Raw genomic sequence first — 15,275 nt, 5'->3', positions numbered from 1 at the left:
CCTGGGCTCACAGCGTGTCTGGGAGAGGGAGGCAGGAGATCAGGGTCCTGGGAGCCGTCGGGAAGAAGCACAGGTCACAGAGGGCCTCCGAGGGGCCAGGCCGCAGCTCTGCAGGGGGAGGCGGGCCCAAGAGCACGGGGGCCTCCCAGAGCCTCCAGGAGGACCCAGCCCTACCCACACCCGACGGCCCCGGGATGCTGATTTTTTACCTCTGACCTCTAGAACTGCAAGACGACAAATTTGTGTTCCTCTCAGCCACAAAATCAGAACAGGAAACTAATACAGAGTCCAAGAGAAAGGCAGAAGCTTCTTTTGCTGCCTTTAATGGTCCATTCAGACCAGCAGCTGTCCGCGGTCTTTCTCTGCTTACGGCGACTCTGTAACCATTCGCGTCAAGCTGGGTGTCTTCACACAATACATGACCCTCTCACACTTCTGGAAGTCGGAGTCCAAAATCGGGCTGAAACCAGAGAACTGCAAGGCTGTGCCCCGCCCCCCGGGGCTCTGGTGTTTCCATTGCTGGCTTTTTCCAGGTTGGCGAGCCACGTCCTTACTCCGTGGCTGGTCCTCCGTCCTCAGAGCCAGAGCCGTCTTTGCCTCAGTCCCCACACTGCCTGCTGCCTTGCCGAAGGACCCCAGCCCCCCTTGTAAACACCCTCGGATGCTATGTCGGGCCACCTGGGTAATCCCGGGCCGGCTCCCAGTGCAATACCCCGAGCTTCATCAGTGCACAAAGTCCCTGTGCCGCGGACGGCGACACAGTCACAGAGTGCAGACCTTTGGACCTAGATGTCTTTGCAGGCCGTCTCTCCAGTGAGGACGGGTCCTTAGAAACCAGCATCCAGGCCCCAGAGGTGCTCGCTGCTCACTGTGGTTGGGCCCCGTCTTCTCGGGGGCAGAGCTGGGAAGCCGCATGGCCCAGCATGCACCCACCCTGACCGTCTCCGTCCCTTCCACCGATTCAGAGGGTCATTCATTTCAGATTTAACTCTGGAGGCTTTTACTTCCTTCTGATGACATCATACTTGTGTTTCTTACACTGAAAATCTTACTTCCTAACCACATCATCACACGTGTTTATTTACTTTACCCTACGTTATACATAAAAAGCTTTAAAAAGTTAACAAACCCCAATCACTACCCTCAGGGAGAAAGCCAAGTGAGCCGAAGATTCCTTTGCATTGATTCTTGTCCTTAAAATAAATCACATCAGGACCTACCATCTAAGCACTGTGCCCTGGTCACCTAAAGCCGTTCTTTTCCTGGGAGTTACGGTAGACTGCAGACCCCTTCTAGCATTTGTCAGTCACGGTCCTGGAGCCCCAAAAGGGTGTAACCAGGAATCATGTTCCTGCAGGAGCCACGTGCAGAGGGAAGAGAACCCACAGAGCTGGTGAGGGAGAGCCCTGGGGCTGCTGTGCCAAACTACCAAAAACTGGGGGGGTTAGAACAACAGAAGAGACTGCCTGCTGCACCCAGCAAGGGGCTCCTAGACAAATAGCCATGGGGCCTTGACCTCACCAGCCTGGAGGGAGCAGCACCTGCTGAGAGGTGGCACTGGGAAGGGGTGCCACCCCCTGGGGGCTGGAGCCCCAGGAGCCCAGCTATGGCCCTACCAGGACACGATGGGAAGGCACGGTAGGGTCCTTTACCCCAAACTCTCCTCCCATTGTCAAGCCCCATGGGAAGCCAGAGACAAGGGAGGTTGGAAGTAGCTTCCCTTGGGACCAGCATCATGGGAGAAGGGGGCGCTGACCCGGTGACCCATGCACAGTTTTCCCCTCTGAGCCCACTCCGCCGGTACCCGCGCCCACTCACCCCTGCGGGCCTCTCTCATTCCAGGCAGTCGACTACGAGCTGAACAGAGCCTTCATGCTGACTGTGATGGTGTCTAACCAGGCGCCCCTGGCCGGCGGGGTCCAGATGTCCTTCCAGTCCACGGCCGGGGTGACCATCTCCGTCATGGACATCAACGAGGCACCCTACTTCCCCTCGAACCACAAGCTGATCCGCCTGGAGGAAGGTGTGCCCACCGGCACCGTGCTGACCACGTTTTCGGCGGTGGACCCTGACCGGTTCATGCAGCAGGCTGTGCGGTGGGTCCGGCCTTGGGCTGCAGGAAGGGGCTCCCTCCCACCCTTGGGCTCCCTTGCTTCCCACGCAGAGGAGTCCCATCCTGCCCAGTGACACCTGCACCCCAGGAAGTGCCCGACCTGTGTCATCCCTCCAGGCAGGGAGCCCCAGGAGCCCCCGTCCTGGGGACGGCCCGAACCCCCGTACCGCGGGATCCAGGCGGCCAAGGCGATGCCACTGGCGCTCAGCCAGCCACGAGCACCACGTGGTCGCTGCCCAAGAAGGTGGAAGACCTTCCAGCACCTGCAGCCGTCTCGCGAGTCAGGCTGGTTCTGACCTGGCTGGTCACCAGCTGTGACGCTGCAGGCCACCTACCCCTTCCGTCCCTCAGTCTCCCCGTCTGCAGAGAGGGGGCAAGGAGGGCATCTTCCTCCTGGGGTCCTTGTGAGGGTCGGGTGGGCAGGGAAACCTCCCCATGTCCAGGCGGGCGCCCCACAGCGGGTGGAGCTAGGGGCTTGGGGCCACTGTCCCCCTCACCGCCTCACCTCCTCCCTCCTCAGATACTCCAAGCTGTCGGACCCAGCAAACTGGCTGCACATTAACACCACCAACGGTCAGATCACCACGGCCGCCGTCCTCGACCGCGAGTCCCTGTACATCAAAAACAACGTGTACGAGGCCACCTTCCTGGCGGCTGACAACGGTGCGCCTGGGTCCGGGGGGCTACGGCCGGGGGCGTGCCCAAGCCTGGGCTCCATGGCCGGGAGACAGAGGGAGGCCCGCCCCCAGCCGGAGAAGCCGGAGGAGGGAAGCGGGGAGGCGGGCGCCACGCACGTGCCACACGCAGAGCCCTGCCCTATCGTCCCTCAGCACCCCCGCGGCCCCCTCTCCGCAGGCCTCCAAGCACAGCCGCTGCCTGACCACCAGGCTCACGTGCGGGTGCCAAGCCGTGCCCCTTCGCTCATGCGTGACGCTCCCCGGGGGAGCCAGGGTGGCAGAGGCGGCGTGACGTTTGTCCTCCCTGTCTCGGCTGAACGAGACCCGAGCCGCTTCTCAGCTCCCCACCTGGCGAACGGAGGGCAGCCGACCACATCCACGTGTTGCCTGAGCAGCCCCGTCATGCTGACCACACACTGGGGGTGGGGGCTTCCCCTAAGCAGCCCCTGGGACGCTGCCCCCTGTGGCTCTGACCACCCGTGACCCCTGCAGCCCTCTGTCAGAGCTGGGGGTGGGAGGGGACATGAGGGGCCCCAAGAGACTGGGCAGGCACCGTGAGAAGCCACACACCAGCAGCACAAGCCCTGGGAGCTTGGAGAGTGTGACGGTGAGGCCCCCGAGCCAGAATGAGGAGCCCTGAGGAGCCTGGGGCTGCAGGGGTGACAGTGAGCCAAGCAGGGGTGAGGAGGTCTGGGCAGAGGTGGCAGTAGTGGGGCCCACATGGGGCAGGAAGAGGAGTTGTGAGCATTGGACCTTCCAAGGGATGTGGACAGCATCTCCACAAGTGGGTGCTAGGACTCCAGGCCCTGAGGCCACTCCTCCCTGGACCCAGGGCATCCAGAAGCTGGTGAGGCCCATAGCCCCAAATACCCAGCCAACTCTGCACAGGAGGGGAGAGGGAGTGAGGGAGAAGGTTCTAGAACCAGGGATAAGTCCCAGCATCACTTAGTGGTGGAAAGAGTTCTGACGGCTCTGTGCCTCAGTTTCCTCCTCCGTTGAGTGGGGACAACCCTACCCCCTCCCCCAGAGCTATGAGAATTAAGTGATCCAGTGTCCTCAAAAGTTTGGGGAGTGGGGCCTGGCCCAAGTCAGCACACTGCTCCTGCTCTCACTACTGCTGAGCTGCTCTGTGCCCGGCACAACCCATCAGTAGACAGACCCAACAAAAGTCCCTCCCTTGCAAGGCTGACGTCCCCAGGGTCTGTGTGTCAGCTAAAACTAGGTTCAGCCGTGTAACAGTGATAGAAATTTCAACACAATTGCAGCTTATTTTCTCCCACATAAAAGAAGACTGGAGACAGGCAGACCTGGGGGGCCAGGGTCAGGTTTGAGAAACCAGGCTCACTCTGGCCACGAGTTATGGCGTGGCCCAAAATGGCTGCTGTTGCTCCAGTCATCACGACCACATTCTGGCAAATAGGAAGAAGAGCAAGGAAGGCAGGGACATGTTCCTGCATTTCTAAGAACGTCTACCCCCAGCTCACAAAGGCCAGAACTTAGCCATGAAGCCTCACTGCACCGCACGGCTTGTTGAGAAATGTAGTCTAACAGCTGGGCGGTCATGATCCCAGATAAAATCTGGGGCTCTGCTTCTTCTATTAAGGACAAAGGGGAAATGGATATTGAGGGACAACTCAGCAGTCTCTTGCCCCAGTGAGATGAATGAGAAACAAGTCAACCAGATAATTTTAGGGAGTACGTTTTGGAAGAAAACAAAACAGGGTGTGGGAGGGAGGGGCTGGGCTTGTAGCTGTGCTCCTGGCTGTGAAGCGCTGACCGTGGGACCAGAAGGAACAAGCCAGGGGAAGAAGGGGCAGCAGGGGAGTCCCAGAGTTAGGAAGCGGCATGCGCAACAGTCCTGAGGTAGACTTCTGGCGGTCTGCTGTGGCGGGTTCTAGGACAGCGGTGCGCCTCCGGCTCCAGGAGCAAGAACAGCAAGAGTGCTTGCACAAAGGTTCATTGCATAGCAAGTGAAAGCCAGGGCCTGGTAACCACCCGCCAGCCTCCCTCCTGCCTTCCCCGACCTACGGGGTCTGCTAAAGCCCGGTCCTGAAGGCTGGCCAGGAGGTGCGCCGGCCCTGGCTGGAGGGGAGCTGCTGGATTAGAGAGTGATTTCAAATGAACCCATGGCCAAAGCAGCAGAAAGCACAGAGGACAGCGGAATGGGGTGCAGGCTACTGGGCTCCTGCACTCCCCCCGACGGTGCCCTGATTGAGGGCGTCTAGCTGCGGGTATCGGGCTTGGTGGGGCTGGGGGCTGACCCTGGGCAGGGCACTGGGGCTGTGTCTTCACCCAATGTGCATCATTGTGTGCCTGAGGTCGTGGGGGAGCCGCTTCTTTAGGATCACGCCGTGTCTGTCCCACAGGGATCCCCCCGGCCAGTGGCACCGGGACCCTCCAGATCTATCTCATCGACATCAACGACAATGCCCCAGAGCTGCTGCCCAAGGAGGCGCAGATCTGCGAGAAGCCCAGCCTGAATGCCATCAACATCACCGCGGCCGATGCTGACGTTGACCCCAACATCGGCCCCTATGTCTTCGAGCTGCCTTTTGTCCCAGCCGCCGTGAGGAAGAACTGGACCATCACCCGCTTAAATGGTGAGCCTGCCTCACGCTCCAGGAGAACTGGACACGCCTGGGGTGCCGCACCTCAAGGGGGCCCATGGAAGAGTGAGCTGTGGAGACAGGGCCCTTTTCCCCCATGGGGTCCCATGAGGCTGGGGCCCCTGGCCATGTGCCAGTCCATCCCTGGAGGGTGCTATGAAGGCAGCCTGGCCCCACTATCAGAACGAACACAGCCATCAATACCTACAACCCAAGCCACTCCTGTCTCTGACTGCTTCCTGCACTGGCCACTGACTGATGGGACCCCAACCGATGTCTTTCCTCAGGTTACTTCCCTAGATGCGGCCTTTTTGTATAAAAGGGCATCCAACTCCTGAAAGTTTTCTAGCACTGTGAGGTTGCATCTAGAAGGGTCACGCCAATTTCTAGTTTCTCTGGGAATACAAGAGAGCACCTTGCCTATTTTTCTCTGGGAAGGTTTTTTTTTTCTAATTGATTTAGTAGAACTCTTTATATATTAAGGAAATTGTTTTTTCATCCAACAAGTTGCAGTTGCTCTTTCCTTGAATTGCCAATGTCTTTTCACTTTGTGGAGTGCTCCAACGTGAGTGTGCATGTATGCACGTGTGTGTGCGTGAACCAAAGAGGTATAGATTGTCATGCTATCAGACTCCGTCTCTCCCTTCGGATGTCTTGCTGTAACGGAGTGCTAGTTGTAGACTGAACAAAGCCTGTCCTTTCACTCTGGGCCAGGTGACTATGCCCAGCTGAGCTTGCGCGTCCTATACCTGGAGGCTGGCGTGTACGATGTCCCCATCATCGTCACCGACTCCGGAAACCCCCCGCTGTCCAACACGTCCATCATCAAGGTCAAGGTGTGCCCGTGCGACGAGCACGGGGACTGCACCACCATCGGCGCAGTGGCGGCGGCCGGTCTGGGCACCAGCGCCATCGTGGCCATCCTCATCTGCATTGCCATCCTGCTCAGTGAGTACGGCCCGGCCGCAGGCATGCACCCCGCCCCCCACGCGCATGCGCACCCTGCTCACCGTGTGGCCCTGCCCCCGCAGCCATGGTCCTGCTGTTCGTCGTGTGGATGAAACGCAGGGAGAAGGAACGCCACACCAAGCAGCTGCTCATCGACCCTGAGGACGATGTCCGCGACAACATCCTCAAGTACGACGAGGAAGGGGGCGGTGAGGAGGACCAGGTGAGGCCCCCTGCACCTGCTCCCGCCACGCTGGCCCAGGGGGACCTCTCTCCCGCGTGCTCTCTCCCCACCGCCCCGGACCTCAGCCCCAGCGGGGGCTGTTGGGTGATCCGGCAGCCACGCACGGGGCGCCGCAGGGTGAATCCAGGGGGCTGCCTGGCTGGACGCCAGGTCTGCGCCGGCCGGCAGGGGACTCGGGGCAGCTCCTGACCCCGCTAAGGCTCCGTGCCCCCTGAAGATAGAGGGGCGGGCGCTCCCAGGAACACACGCACCACCGGAGCTGGGGTGCGCCGGGGCGCATCAGACTGGCGAGGGCGGCGGGGCACAGACCCCACACGGGCCTCGCGGCCGGGCTGACGGGGGCGAATCAGGGTAGGGCGGACCAGGTGACGGGCCAGGACGCCGGGCATGCTGGGTGCAGGATCACAACAGGACACCCCTGCCCCCCTCCTCGCCCGCCGCCCCCCAGGACTATGACCTCAGCCAACTGCAGCAGCCGGAGGCCATGGAGCACGTGCTGAGCAAGGCGCCCGGCGTGCGGCGCGTGGATGAGCGGCCCGTGGGCGCAGAGCCCCAGTACCCCGTCAGGCCCGTGGTGCCCCACCCCGGGGACATTGGGGACTTCATCAACGAGGTGGGTGCTCCGGCGCGGGGGTGGGGTGGGATTGCTGCGCAGCCCCCCCACCCCCGCAGAGAATGAGGTCCCGTGGCCGCATCGCGCTGGGACGGCCGGGCAGCGATGAGGAGGCCCCGCCAGGCCTGGGCTGGGGACCGAGGCGGTGCGGCCACACCCCTCCCCGCCCTTACCCGAGGCCCAGGTCCCTACCGCCTGCTCTCTAACGCCGAGCGCGTCTTGAAGAGGGCTGGGGCGCGCCCCCACTACCTGCGAAGCTAACTTGAAGGGGACTGACACGAGCAGGTGGAGCCCCCAGTCCGGTGGAGACCGGGGACACTCCGTGACGCTGGTCCGGGGCCGCAGGTCAGAGCTCCACGAGGGCACAGGAGCTGAACGGCTGACACAGCGCTTCCCCCGGGCCGGACTGAAGTCGAAGCCCGGACGCACGCCTACTCGGTCGCGAATCGAAGGCCGGTTTTCAATACGGCTTCGAGAAAAGCCAGCCATGCCCACCGCGGGCGGCGAGGGCGCCCCTTCCCAGGGCGGGGCTGGGCGTCGACGCGCGTCCTGCTGCGAGGGACGGCCGCGGGCACCCCGGCCACCGCTCGCACTGCGCGGGGACCGCCCAGAGCAGGCAGGAACACGCGCCCCCCAGGGGCGGGGGCAGGGTGCGCGCAACGCCACAGTCACGGGGACCGTCCTGGGGCAGAGCAGGCAGGGGCGCAGAGGGAGGGAGGGAGGACGGACCAGGCCACACGGGGGGTGGGGGCGAGAGAGGCCTCCAGCAAGACCTGCTGCCCCCCCCAGTTTTGTTCATGCGGATAATGAACGCTGGAGATTTCTGGTTTCTGCCCACCTCAGGCTCATGTTCTGTGCTGCAGCGACAGGGACTCTGCCCCCTTAGGAGGGGCTGCACCTAGCCCCGCCACCCCCTCAGCCCTCGCGCCTCAGGATACTGGCCTGGCGGTGCCAGCATCTGTGTTAGGTGCCTTCAATAGGCGGCCCTTTCCATAAACCCCATCCCTCCTCGGCTCTCCCAGAGGCCCCTCAGTTAAACACGGGAGCATTTACTGACCACCTACTGTATGCAAGGCCCAATAACGTCACCTTCCTGGCCTGCTTCCCCAACTCTGCTCCTGGGCACCCCTCCAAGCCGCATTCCGTCAGGCCCTGGGTCAAGAAAGCACGTTCTCCACCCTAACGCTGTGTCTTTGTGACCCCAGGGACTCCGAGCCGCGGACAATGACCCCACAGCACCCCCCTACGACTCCCTACTGGTCTTCGACTATGAAGGGAGCGGCTCTACGGCGGGCTCCGTCAGCTCCCTGAACTCGTCCAGCTCCGGGGACCAAGACTACGATTACCTGAACGAGTGGGGGCCCAGGTTCAAGAAGCTGGCAGACATGTACGGCGGGGGCGAGGACGACTGACGCCCGCGGAGCGGCCCGCGGGGGGTGCCGGGCTTCCCGACTCCCCGCGGACGTGTCATTTAGTGGTGTGTTAGGGGGTCCCTCCCCGCCCCAGCCCCCCCAACAGTGAGCTGTCTGGCATGAACACGTCTCGCCCCGCGGCGCGCCACCCACCACAGTAGCTGACTGGCACCGAAGGACAGCGAGAGGCACTCTGTCTTAACTTGAATTTCTTAGAACAGAAGCACTGTTTTTAAAAAAAAAAAAAAAAAAATGAAAGTGCCTTTTGGTACATGTATCAGATTCCCTCAAACTCAGGAGTGACGAAAAGCGAGCAGACAGACGAAAAGCGAGCAGACGTACGTCCCCTCAACCCCAGTCCGGAGCGCCCCCAGCCCCAGCTAGTCCCAGCTCTGAAGACACCAATTAAGGAATCGGGGAGAACATGCTTTTTTTTTTTTTTTTTTTACTTTTATTAAGAAAGAAAGTGGGTGGTTTGCTTAACTAAATTTACAAAGAAAACGGGGTCCAAACCCCAGTGGGCCTTCTGAGTCTGCAAGCTCACTGTGCACAGTTGGGGTCTCCTGGGCCCGCGGCCCCAAGGCTGGAGGGAGGCCAGAGGCCCAGCTGCAGGGGGCCCCCTGGGGGCGAGCCCAGTCGGTCTACCAAGGGCAGCACAGTGCGCACGTGGCTTTCACCAAGTTTTTGGCTGCCCCCCGAATCCTGACGTGCAGGTAGCTGGGGTGGGAGGGGCGGTGCCCAGGGGCTTTCCTGATGCTCACTGTCTCTGCCCTTGGCTGTCCCCCGGGCCCCCCTGGTCAACCATTAGGCCTCCCCTGGAGACAGATGTCACCCCAGATGCCACACTGGTCCTGTTGCCTTTGGTCCAGAAGAGTACGGCGTCCCAAGAAGCCACAGCCCAAACCAGCCAGCATCCTCAAACACCCTGACGTGAGCCCCCCAACTCCTCAAGGTCAGACTCCTAGAGGCCCCCGTCAAAGGCCCAGTGGCCCCGAGGGCTGTGCGGATGGCAGGGAGAGCTGGGAACACGCACCCCCGTCTCCGGCCACTGGCAGCCTCTCTCCCGGGCCCCGCCCCCTGGACCGAAGTCTCTGATGCTCGTGAGCAGACGTGGACAGCCAAGATCTGCTCCGGGCGGCCAAACCGCCTGTTGCTGCTGTGCCATCTGTCCCTCAGTGCGTCCGGACCGCACCCACCTGAAACAACTGTCTTTCCTCTTCTCGAGACCCAGGTCAGCACCGAGCAACTGCTCGGATCCTCGGAACAGAGCTGCCCTTTGCACGGGGGTCTGACGTGCAGGACGGTGAACAGCGCTCACTGTGTCCCAGGGACCCGCCGGGGAGACCCTGCTGTGTAGGACCACTCTGGCCTGTTCACAGGCTCCCCAAGAAGGGGGAGGAGGGGTGTTCTGGGCAGGACTTGGCATTGGAGTGCCCTTGGGGAAGGGGCTTGGAGCCCCATCCCAGAGCCCTGCGTCAGGAAAAGCCCCGAAAGCCTGGAGAGGTGGGAAGGGCCGGGCTCAGCTGGCTCCTCATGCTCTCGGCCTGGGGGTCTTTGATGCAGTCCTCACCCTACGGCCTGTCCCCGTGGCTAGGGTCACCCTGTTTTCCAAACAGCTTTGGCCCGAGAGGCGTACATGAGGGTAGGCGCGTGTGTGTAGTAGGCGTGGCTGTGTCCCCACTGGGAGTCAGGGCTCCTCCCCAGACCAAACTCCTCACTGACTCTACGGTTCTTCCAGAGCTGAGCCGGGCCTGTGGCCTGAGGGCGGGCCTGTAGCGGGCTCTGTCCCTGACCCCATCCAGACTGCCAGGCCGGAGGGACGGAAGAGGTCACCACGTCACATGCTGGATGCCCCTCCTTGTAGACCACCATCTGCGCGTCAGGGGATGGGTGGCCCACTGAGGGGAAGGGGCTGGGAGCCCTGTCCAAAGTCGTGTTGTGCAGGTGCCTCAGGGCCAGGCAAGGACAGCCATCCCCGCATCTGGGGGCCGCCATTCCAGGGACTGCTGGTAGGGTCAGGGCTGGTGGGGCGTGAGCTGGAGTCTTCTGTTTCGTGTTTGGAAACTCCACCTTCCTGTTGAACTTCCAAGTGTGACCATGGTCTGGGAGCGGAGGCAGCTGCGGACTCTGAATTTTTGAGGCCCCCTGGGTCCCCAGGGCACTGGGCCTGAGAGGACAGAGGTGCCAGGCCCGCCCTAGGACCTGGCCGCTGCACACCCATCCTGCAGAACCCCATGCAGGTGCCCGTCTCCCCTGCCGCCCTCTGGCTCCTCACCCCGCACCCCTGCCCCACACCACCGCCAGGCCCCTGGTGCATTTTGCCTAAATCATGCAGGCTGAGGCTGGGGGGACACTGATGGGGGACTTCTCGTGCCCGTCCCTGCTTCCAGACAGCTAGATGGCTGCCCCTCTCGTTCGCCCCAGCAGTCCCTGGGGGCCAGAGAAAGATGGGGCTCCCACGCCCTCCCACACCCACCTCGGAACCCCGTTCTGAGGTGAAGTTCGCATTAGCTAGATGCACAGGCGGTGTCAAACACCTCTCTCACGTAGCTTGTAGACACATGTCCCTGTGAGCGGGGACCTCGCTGGCAAAGTGCTGGGGGCACAGCTTAGTTTCTGTAGGGAGTTTCGTTCTGTGAACAGGAGAATCCCCGCGCCGTGGGGTGGGGCAGCATGGACGCGGCCTCATGGTCCCCAGCCGAGGACCCCCGTGTCGGTCTGGGCCTCACACCCCGCTCCTTGTCTTTCCCGTGTCTCAGCAGATCCAAGGGCTGGGCCCCCCGCCACCAAAGGGTCAGGGTAACGGCCACACGTCAGGTCCTCGACATGCCTTGGTTTCCCTGGGGTGAGCACCGGCCCACACACCTGGTCCTCTGAGAGGGCAGCTCTGTTCTCTCCAAGGGGGAAGGTTAGCGGAGTCTCAACTGTTGTTGAGGCTACAAATAGCACCAAAAACCCCAAACACGGCCTCCCGGCACAGAGCATCCTGCAAAGTCACTCGCACAGCGTGAGGCACAAAAGACAGGTCCTGCTCGGGCGACACGTCCCCCGGGGGGCCACCTCTGTGTATAATTGGAACGCGTTTCTTTTCCTTTCCTCTCCTTTTTCCATTCTGATTTTTTTTTTTTTTTTGCATGTTTCTTTTTGAAAATGGACAAACTGTGTAACAGCCCCCGCATGACTGTGGTTGTTTTGGGGAAAGGTCCTGGGGTCCGACGCATTCAGGCTGCAACTCTGAGCGTTGTGCAGTTAGGCAAACGTCCCGACTTTTTTTGTAACCGTCAACAGCACAACTATTTTGTATTGTCGTTTGTATCATTTTGTACCAAAAAAAAAAAAAAAAAAAGGAAAAAAAGGGAAGCGCGTCAATGTTTCCTCGGTGTGTTTTTCGTGCCAGGAGGTCTTGGTTCCAAAGTGAGTAGCAGCTTTGCCAAGTTGTGTGCCGGCGCGGAGCTGGGCCCTGGCGCACTGCTCCCCAGGAGTCAATAAAGTCCCACTTTTAAAGAGTCAGCCTCGCCCTGGCTTGTGTGTCTCCGTGCACCCACGAAGCCCCCGGGGCTCATGGACGGCAGGTGGGTGCCCGGGGGGCGTGATGTCGAGAGTGGGGCCTGTCGGTCCGCCCAGCCTCTCTGGAGCCCCTGCTTTGTCCCAGATGCCGTTCTGGGCTCTGGGAGCACAGCCATGAGCCCTAGCAGAGCAGCCTCTGGCGTGTGGGAGGCGCAGGGAACCGAGCGACGAAGGCCGGCGTGCCGCGGGTGTAAATGGTTCAAAGTCCTTAGAAGTCCGTGGCTGCCGTCTGGCCCAGCTGCGACGTGGCACGGCCAAGCCCAAGCAAGCCGCAAGTCAGGTGCTCCCTGCACCCCAGGCCCTGGCAAAGCTGGGTCTTCCAACTGCCTCTCCCCATGGGTGACCCCGGCCTTCTATTAGGAGCACATTTGCATCCACAATAAGGTGCATAACAAAAAGTCACTCACACGGTTAATTATGGGTGCGGTTGATAATTACAGGCACAATTAGCCACTTGCTAATTTTGAGAGTGCCGAGCAGCTAATTACATGCATAATTAGGCAACTGCTTCAGGGCTGAGACAGGCAGTGGGGGGCGGGAGGGCACGAACTCCTATCGTCAGACCCCCGGCGGAGGCTCTGCAGAAGGACACCCTCCTACCCCCAGATCCTGGTCATTCCACAGGCACAGTGTAACCACAACGGCCAGCTGGGCCCTCAGGGAGGCCAGGAGGCGCCTTCCCTGGAGACCCTGAGGCCTTCTCAAGGGTCACTTCACCGGACGGAGGCTGCTGTCCCTGTCCCTGCCCCAGGAGGGGCATTCAGACCCGTCAGGGCACAGGGGTACAGGGGCACAGCCCCCCGTGGCCTTGACTCCACCCGGAGGTGACAGCCCACCCTCAGGGCCCAGGAGGCTGGGTCCTGCTGACCAGGGCACCCTGGGACTGGCCCAGGGGACAGAGGGAGCTGCCCAGATGCACATGAGACCCCAGGACACCTCACGATGCCACGGCCACATGGTCCGTTCAGCCATCAATCCAAAGCCCACCTTCACGGCAAGAGGTCAAGGCCAGCCTTGCCAGGGAGAGGACAGCAGCCCCAAGAAGGACCCCTTGATCAGATTAGGAAGAGCCGGGGTTTGAGGACAGACAGAGAGCAGGAGCAGAAGGAAGATGAAGCAGTGTGCGGGGGAGGGTGGGGGTTGGGGGGCCGTCCCAGCCCTCCCCAGGCGTGGGGAGATGTCCACTTGGCTCTGGCTGTCTTGCCGGCCATGCCTGCGGACACCCCCACAGAGACCCACAGGACCATAGCCAGACAGTCTAGAGCTCCAGACGAGGCCAGTGAGCCCAATTTGGGCCCAATCAGGGCATGGCTAGGAGTGGACACTGTTGGAGGGTGTTCGAAGGAGAAGGGTGAGCACATGAGACGCAGGACCCAGCAAGAAACTTCCACGTTTCGGATCACGGTGCCACAAGCCACGGCCCCTCTTCCAGCAACCGTACTGTGGACGGATGGGCAGGGGCACCCTCGCCTCAGTCCCGGAAGGGCCACATGGAGAGAAGCAGACTCCTACTCAGAACGTAATTCGAGCAGATAGGCACAGACGGCACATTGCCTCGTGGGAGCCCAGAGCGCGGGTCCCCTCCTCCTCTCCCGTCTCACTCCGGACCCTGAGTGCCCTGAGAAAAGGGCATGTCCCTGGGGGCCGCCGTGCACCGGAGAGCACAAGGCCAGGCTGGGGCAAGGGCGAGGGTGGGAGAGGCAGGTCCCTGGAAACAGTACCTTAGCAGAGACACTGCAGGGGCCGGGGTGGCAGGAGGGGACCAGCTGATTGCAAATCTGCCCCACGAGGGATGCCTTGATGCAGCATCCCATGGTGAGATGCTCAGGACACACTGTGACCCCAAGTGCCCAAAGGACGACAGCGTCTGACTTTCTGAGACCACATGGTCTTTCTCCCATTCAGAGCATGCTGAGCCCTGAGCCCTGAGCCCATGACCTGCAGTGCCCCCACGACAGCCCTGAGGGCATGAAGGGGAGCCTGCTCTCACCTGCAACTGAGCCTCGGTCAGCTGCCCTCTCAGGACCCTCCCTGTGAGTGAGTAGGGGTGCTGGCTGGCGGACCTGGGTCCGGCCCCACAGCATCCAGCATCCAGGGCCCCTCTCTACCCACAGCCCAGTGGCACCTCAGACCCAAGACTGGTGCTTGGGCACAGGCAACCGTCACTCAAGCCCTCCAGTCTGTGGCTCCCAGGAGCCTCAAAGGAGAGGGAAGGGTCCTCGGTCACTGGGTCCACAGGCGGGGGGGGTGGGGGGAGCCAGCCCCCTCCACAAGTGGGACCCAGGCCAGAGGCTCCCACAGAGGACCCATCCCACAGTGTCCACGCCCTGCACCTGCTGCCCTGTCCAGTGGACTCCCAGGGCCTGGGTGGCAGTGACCGTGTCCTGACTCAGGCCCTCAGGGGTCTTATCGGAATGGGGCAGCACTTTGGGGACTGAGACCACGTAAGCATTAAGTCATCAGGTCAGCATTAGACCCCACCAAAAATTGGTCCTCAGGCTTGACGGGGAGCCCGGGGCCCCAGACACCCACCATAGGGCAGAGGGAGTGGTCTGTGACCACGTGGCTGGGGCTATTGAAGAGGACTGGGTCACGAGCTTCTCCCTCCACCATCCCAACATCACGCTCCATCACACGCCCCCAAACACCCACCAACGCACCCCTCCGCGGCCCCAGGCGCTCACCTGGAGATGTGCGGTCCCCATGCTACGCTGTCCCCACACTGCGCTGTCCACAGTCCATGGTGACGCCCCAGCTGTCCAGTGGGCTTCAGGAAATGCCCGCAGGCAGTTCTGTTTAGGATGAATGGTCTCCCTGAAAACTTACCTCAGAGACCACAGTGAGCACAGGGAAGGGGGAGGTCTGGCCCCACTGAGCATCAGCTGCGGGGACCCTGCGGAGCCTGGCAGTGGACTCCCGGGAGCTGCACCTGCACAGCCTCCCAGAAGGCCCGTGTGGTCCTGAATCTTCAAACTTCCCTGTGGGAAAAGCTTTCCCGTTTCTCCGGAGCCTTCCCAGGCTCTCCTCATGGTCCGTGTTTGCTGCTTTAGACCAACTTAGTGATTTAATGTCCACGTGCTGTAGCTCTAGCCTTC

General features: G+C 61.5%; 1 protein-coding gene across 1 annotated transcript in view; it reads left to right on the top strand.

The window, feature by feature from the left end:
• LOC111141492 (cadherin 4) overlaps window positions 1-8,795 on the top strand; it is a 511,455-nt gene extending 502,660 nt beyond the window's left edge. The window contains exons 10-16 of the mRNA XM_022494091.1: window positions 1,843-2,096; window positions 2,634-2,776; window positions 5,157-5,390; window positions 6,111-6,344; window positions 6,428-6,567; window positions 7,037-7,201; window positions 8,407-8,795. Of these exons, the coding sequence (XP_022349799.1) occupies window positions 1,843-2,096; window positions 2,634-2,776; window positions 5,157-5,390; window positions 6,111-6,344; window positions 6,428-6,567; window positions 7,037-7,201; window positions 8,407-8,613 (1,377 nt within the window). The 3' untranslated portion in view covers window positions 8,614-8,795. The remainder of the gene's footprint in view (window positions 1-1,842; window positions 2,097-2,633; window positions 2,777-5,156; window positions 5,391-6,110; window positions 6,345-6,427; window positions 6,568-7,036; window positions 7,202-8,406) is intronic.
• Window positions 8,796-15,275: the final 6,480 nt, after the last annotated feature.

Source organism: Enhydra lutris, unplaced genomic scaffold, assembly GCF_002288905.1.
Source record: "Enhydra lutris kenyoni isolate GAN:26980312 unplaced genomic scaffold, ASM228890v2 scaffoldscaffold6, whole genome shotgun sequence".
In the NCBI taxonomy this organism is placed as follows: domain Eukaryota; kingdom Metazoa; phylum Chordata; class Mammalia; order Carnivora; family Mustelidae; genus Enhydra; species Enhydra lutris.
The sequence above is the reverse complement of the archived record's forward strand: the minus strand, read 5'-3'. Positions and strand labels throughout refer to the sequence as shown.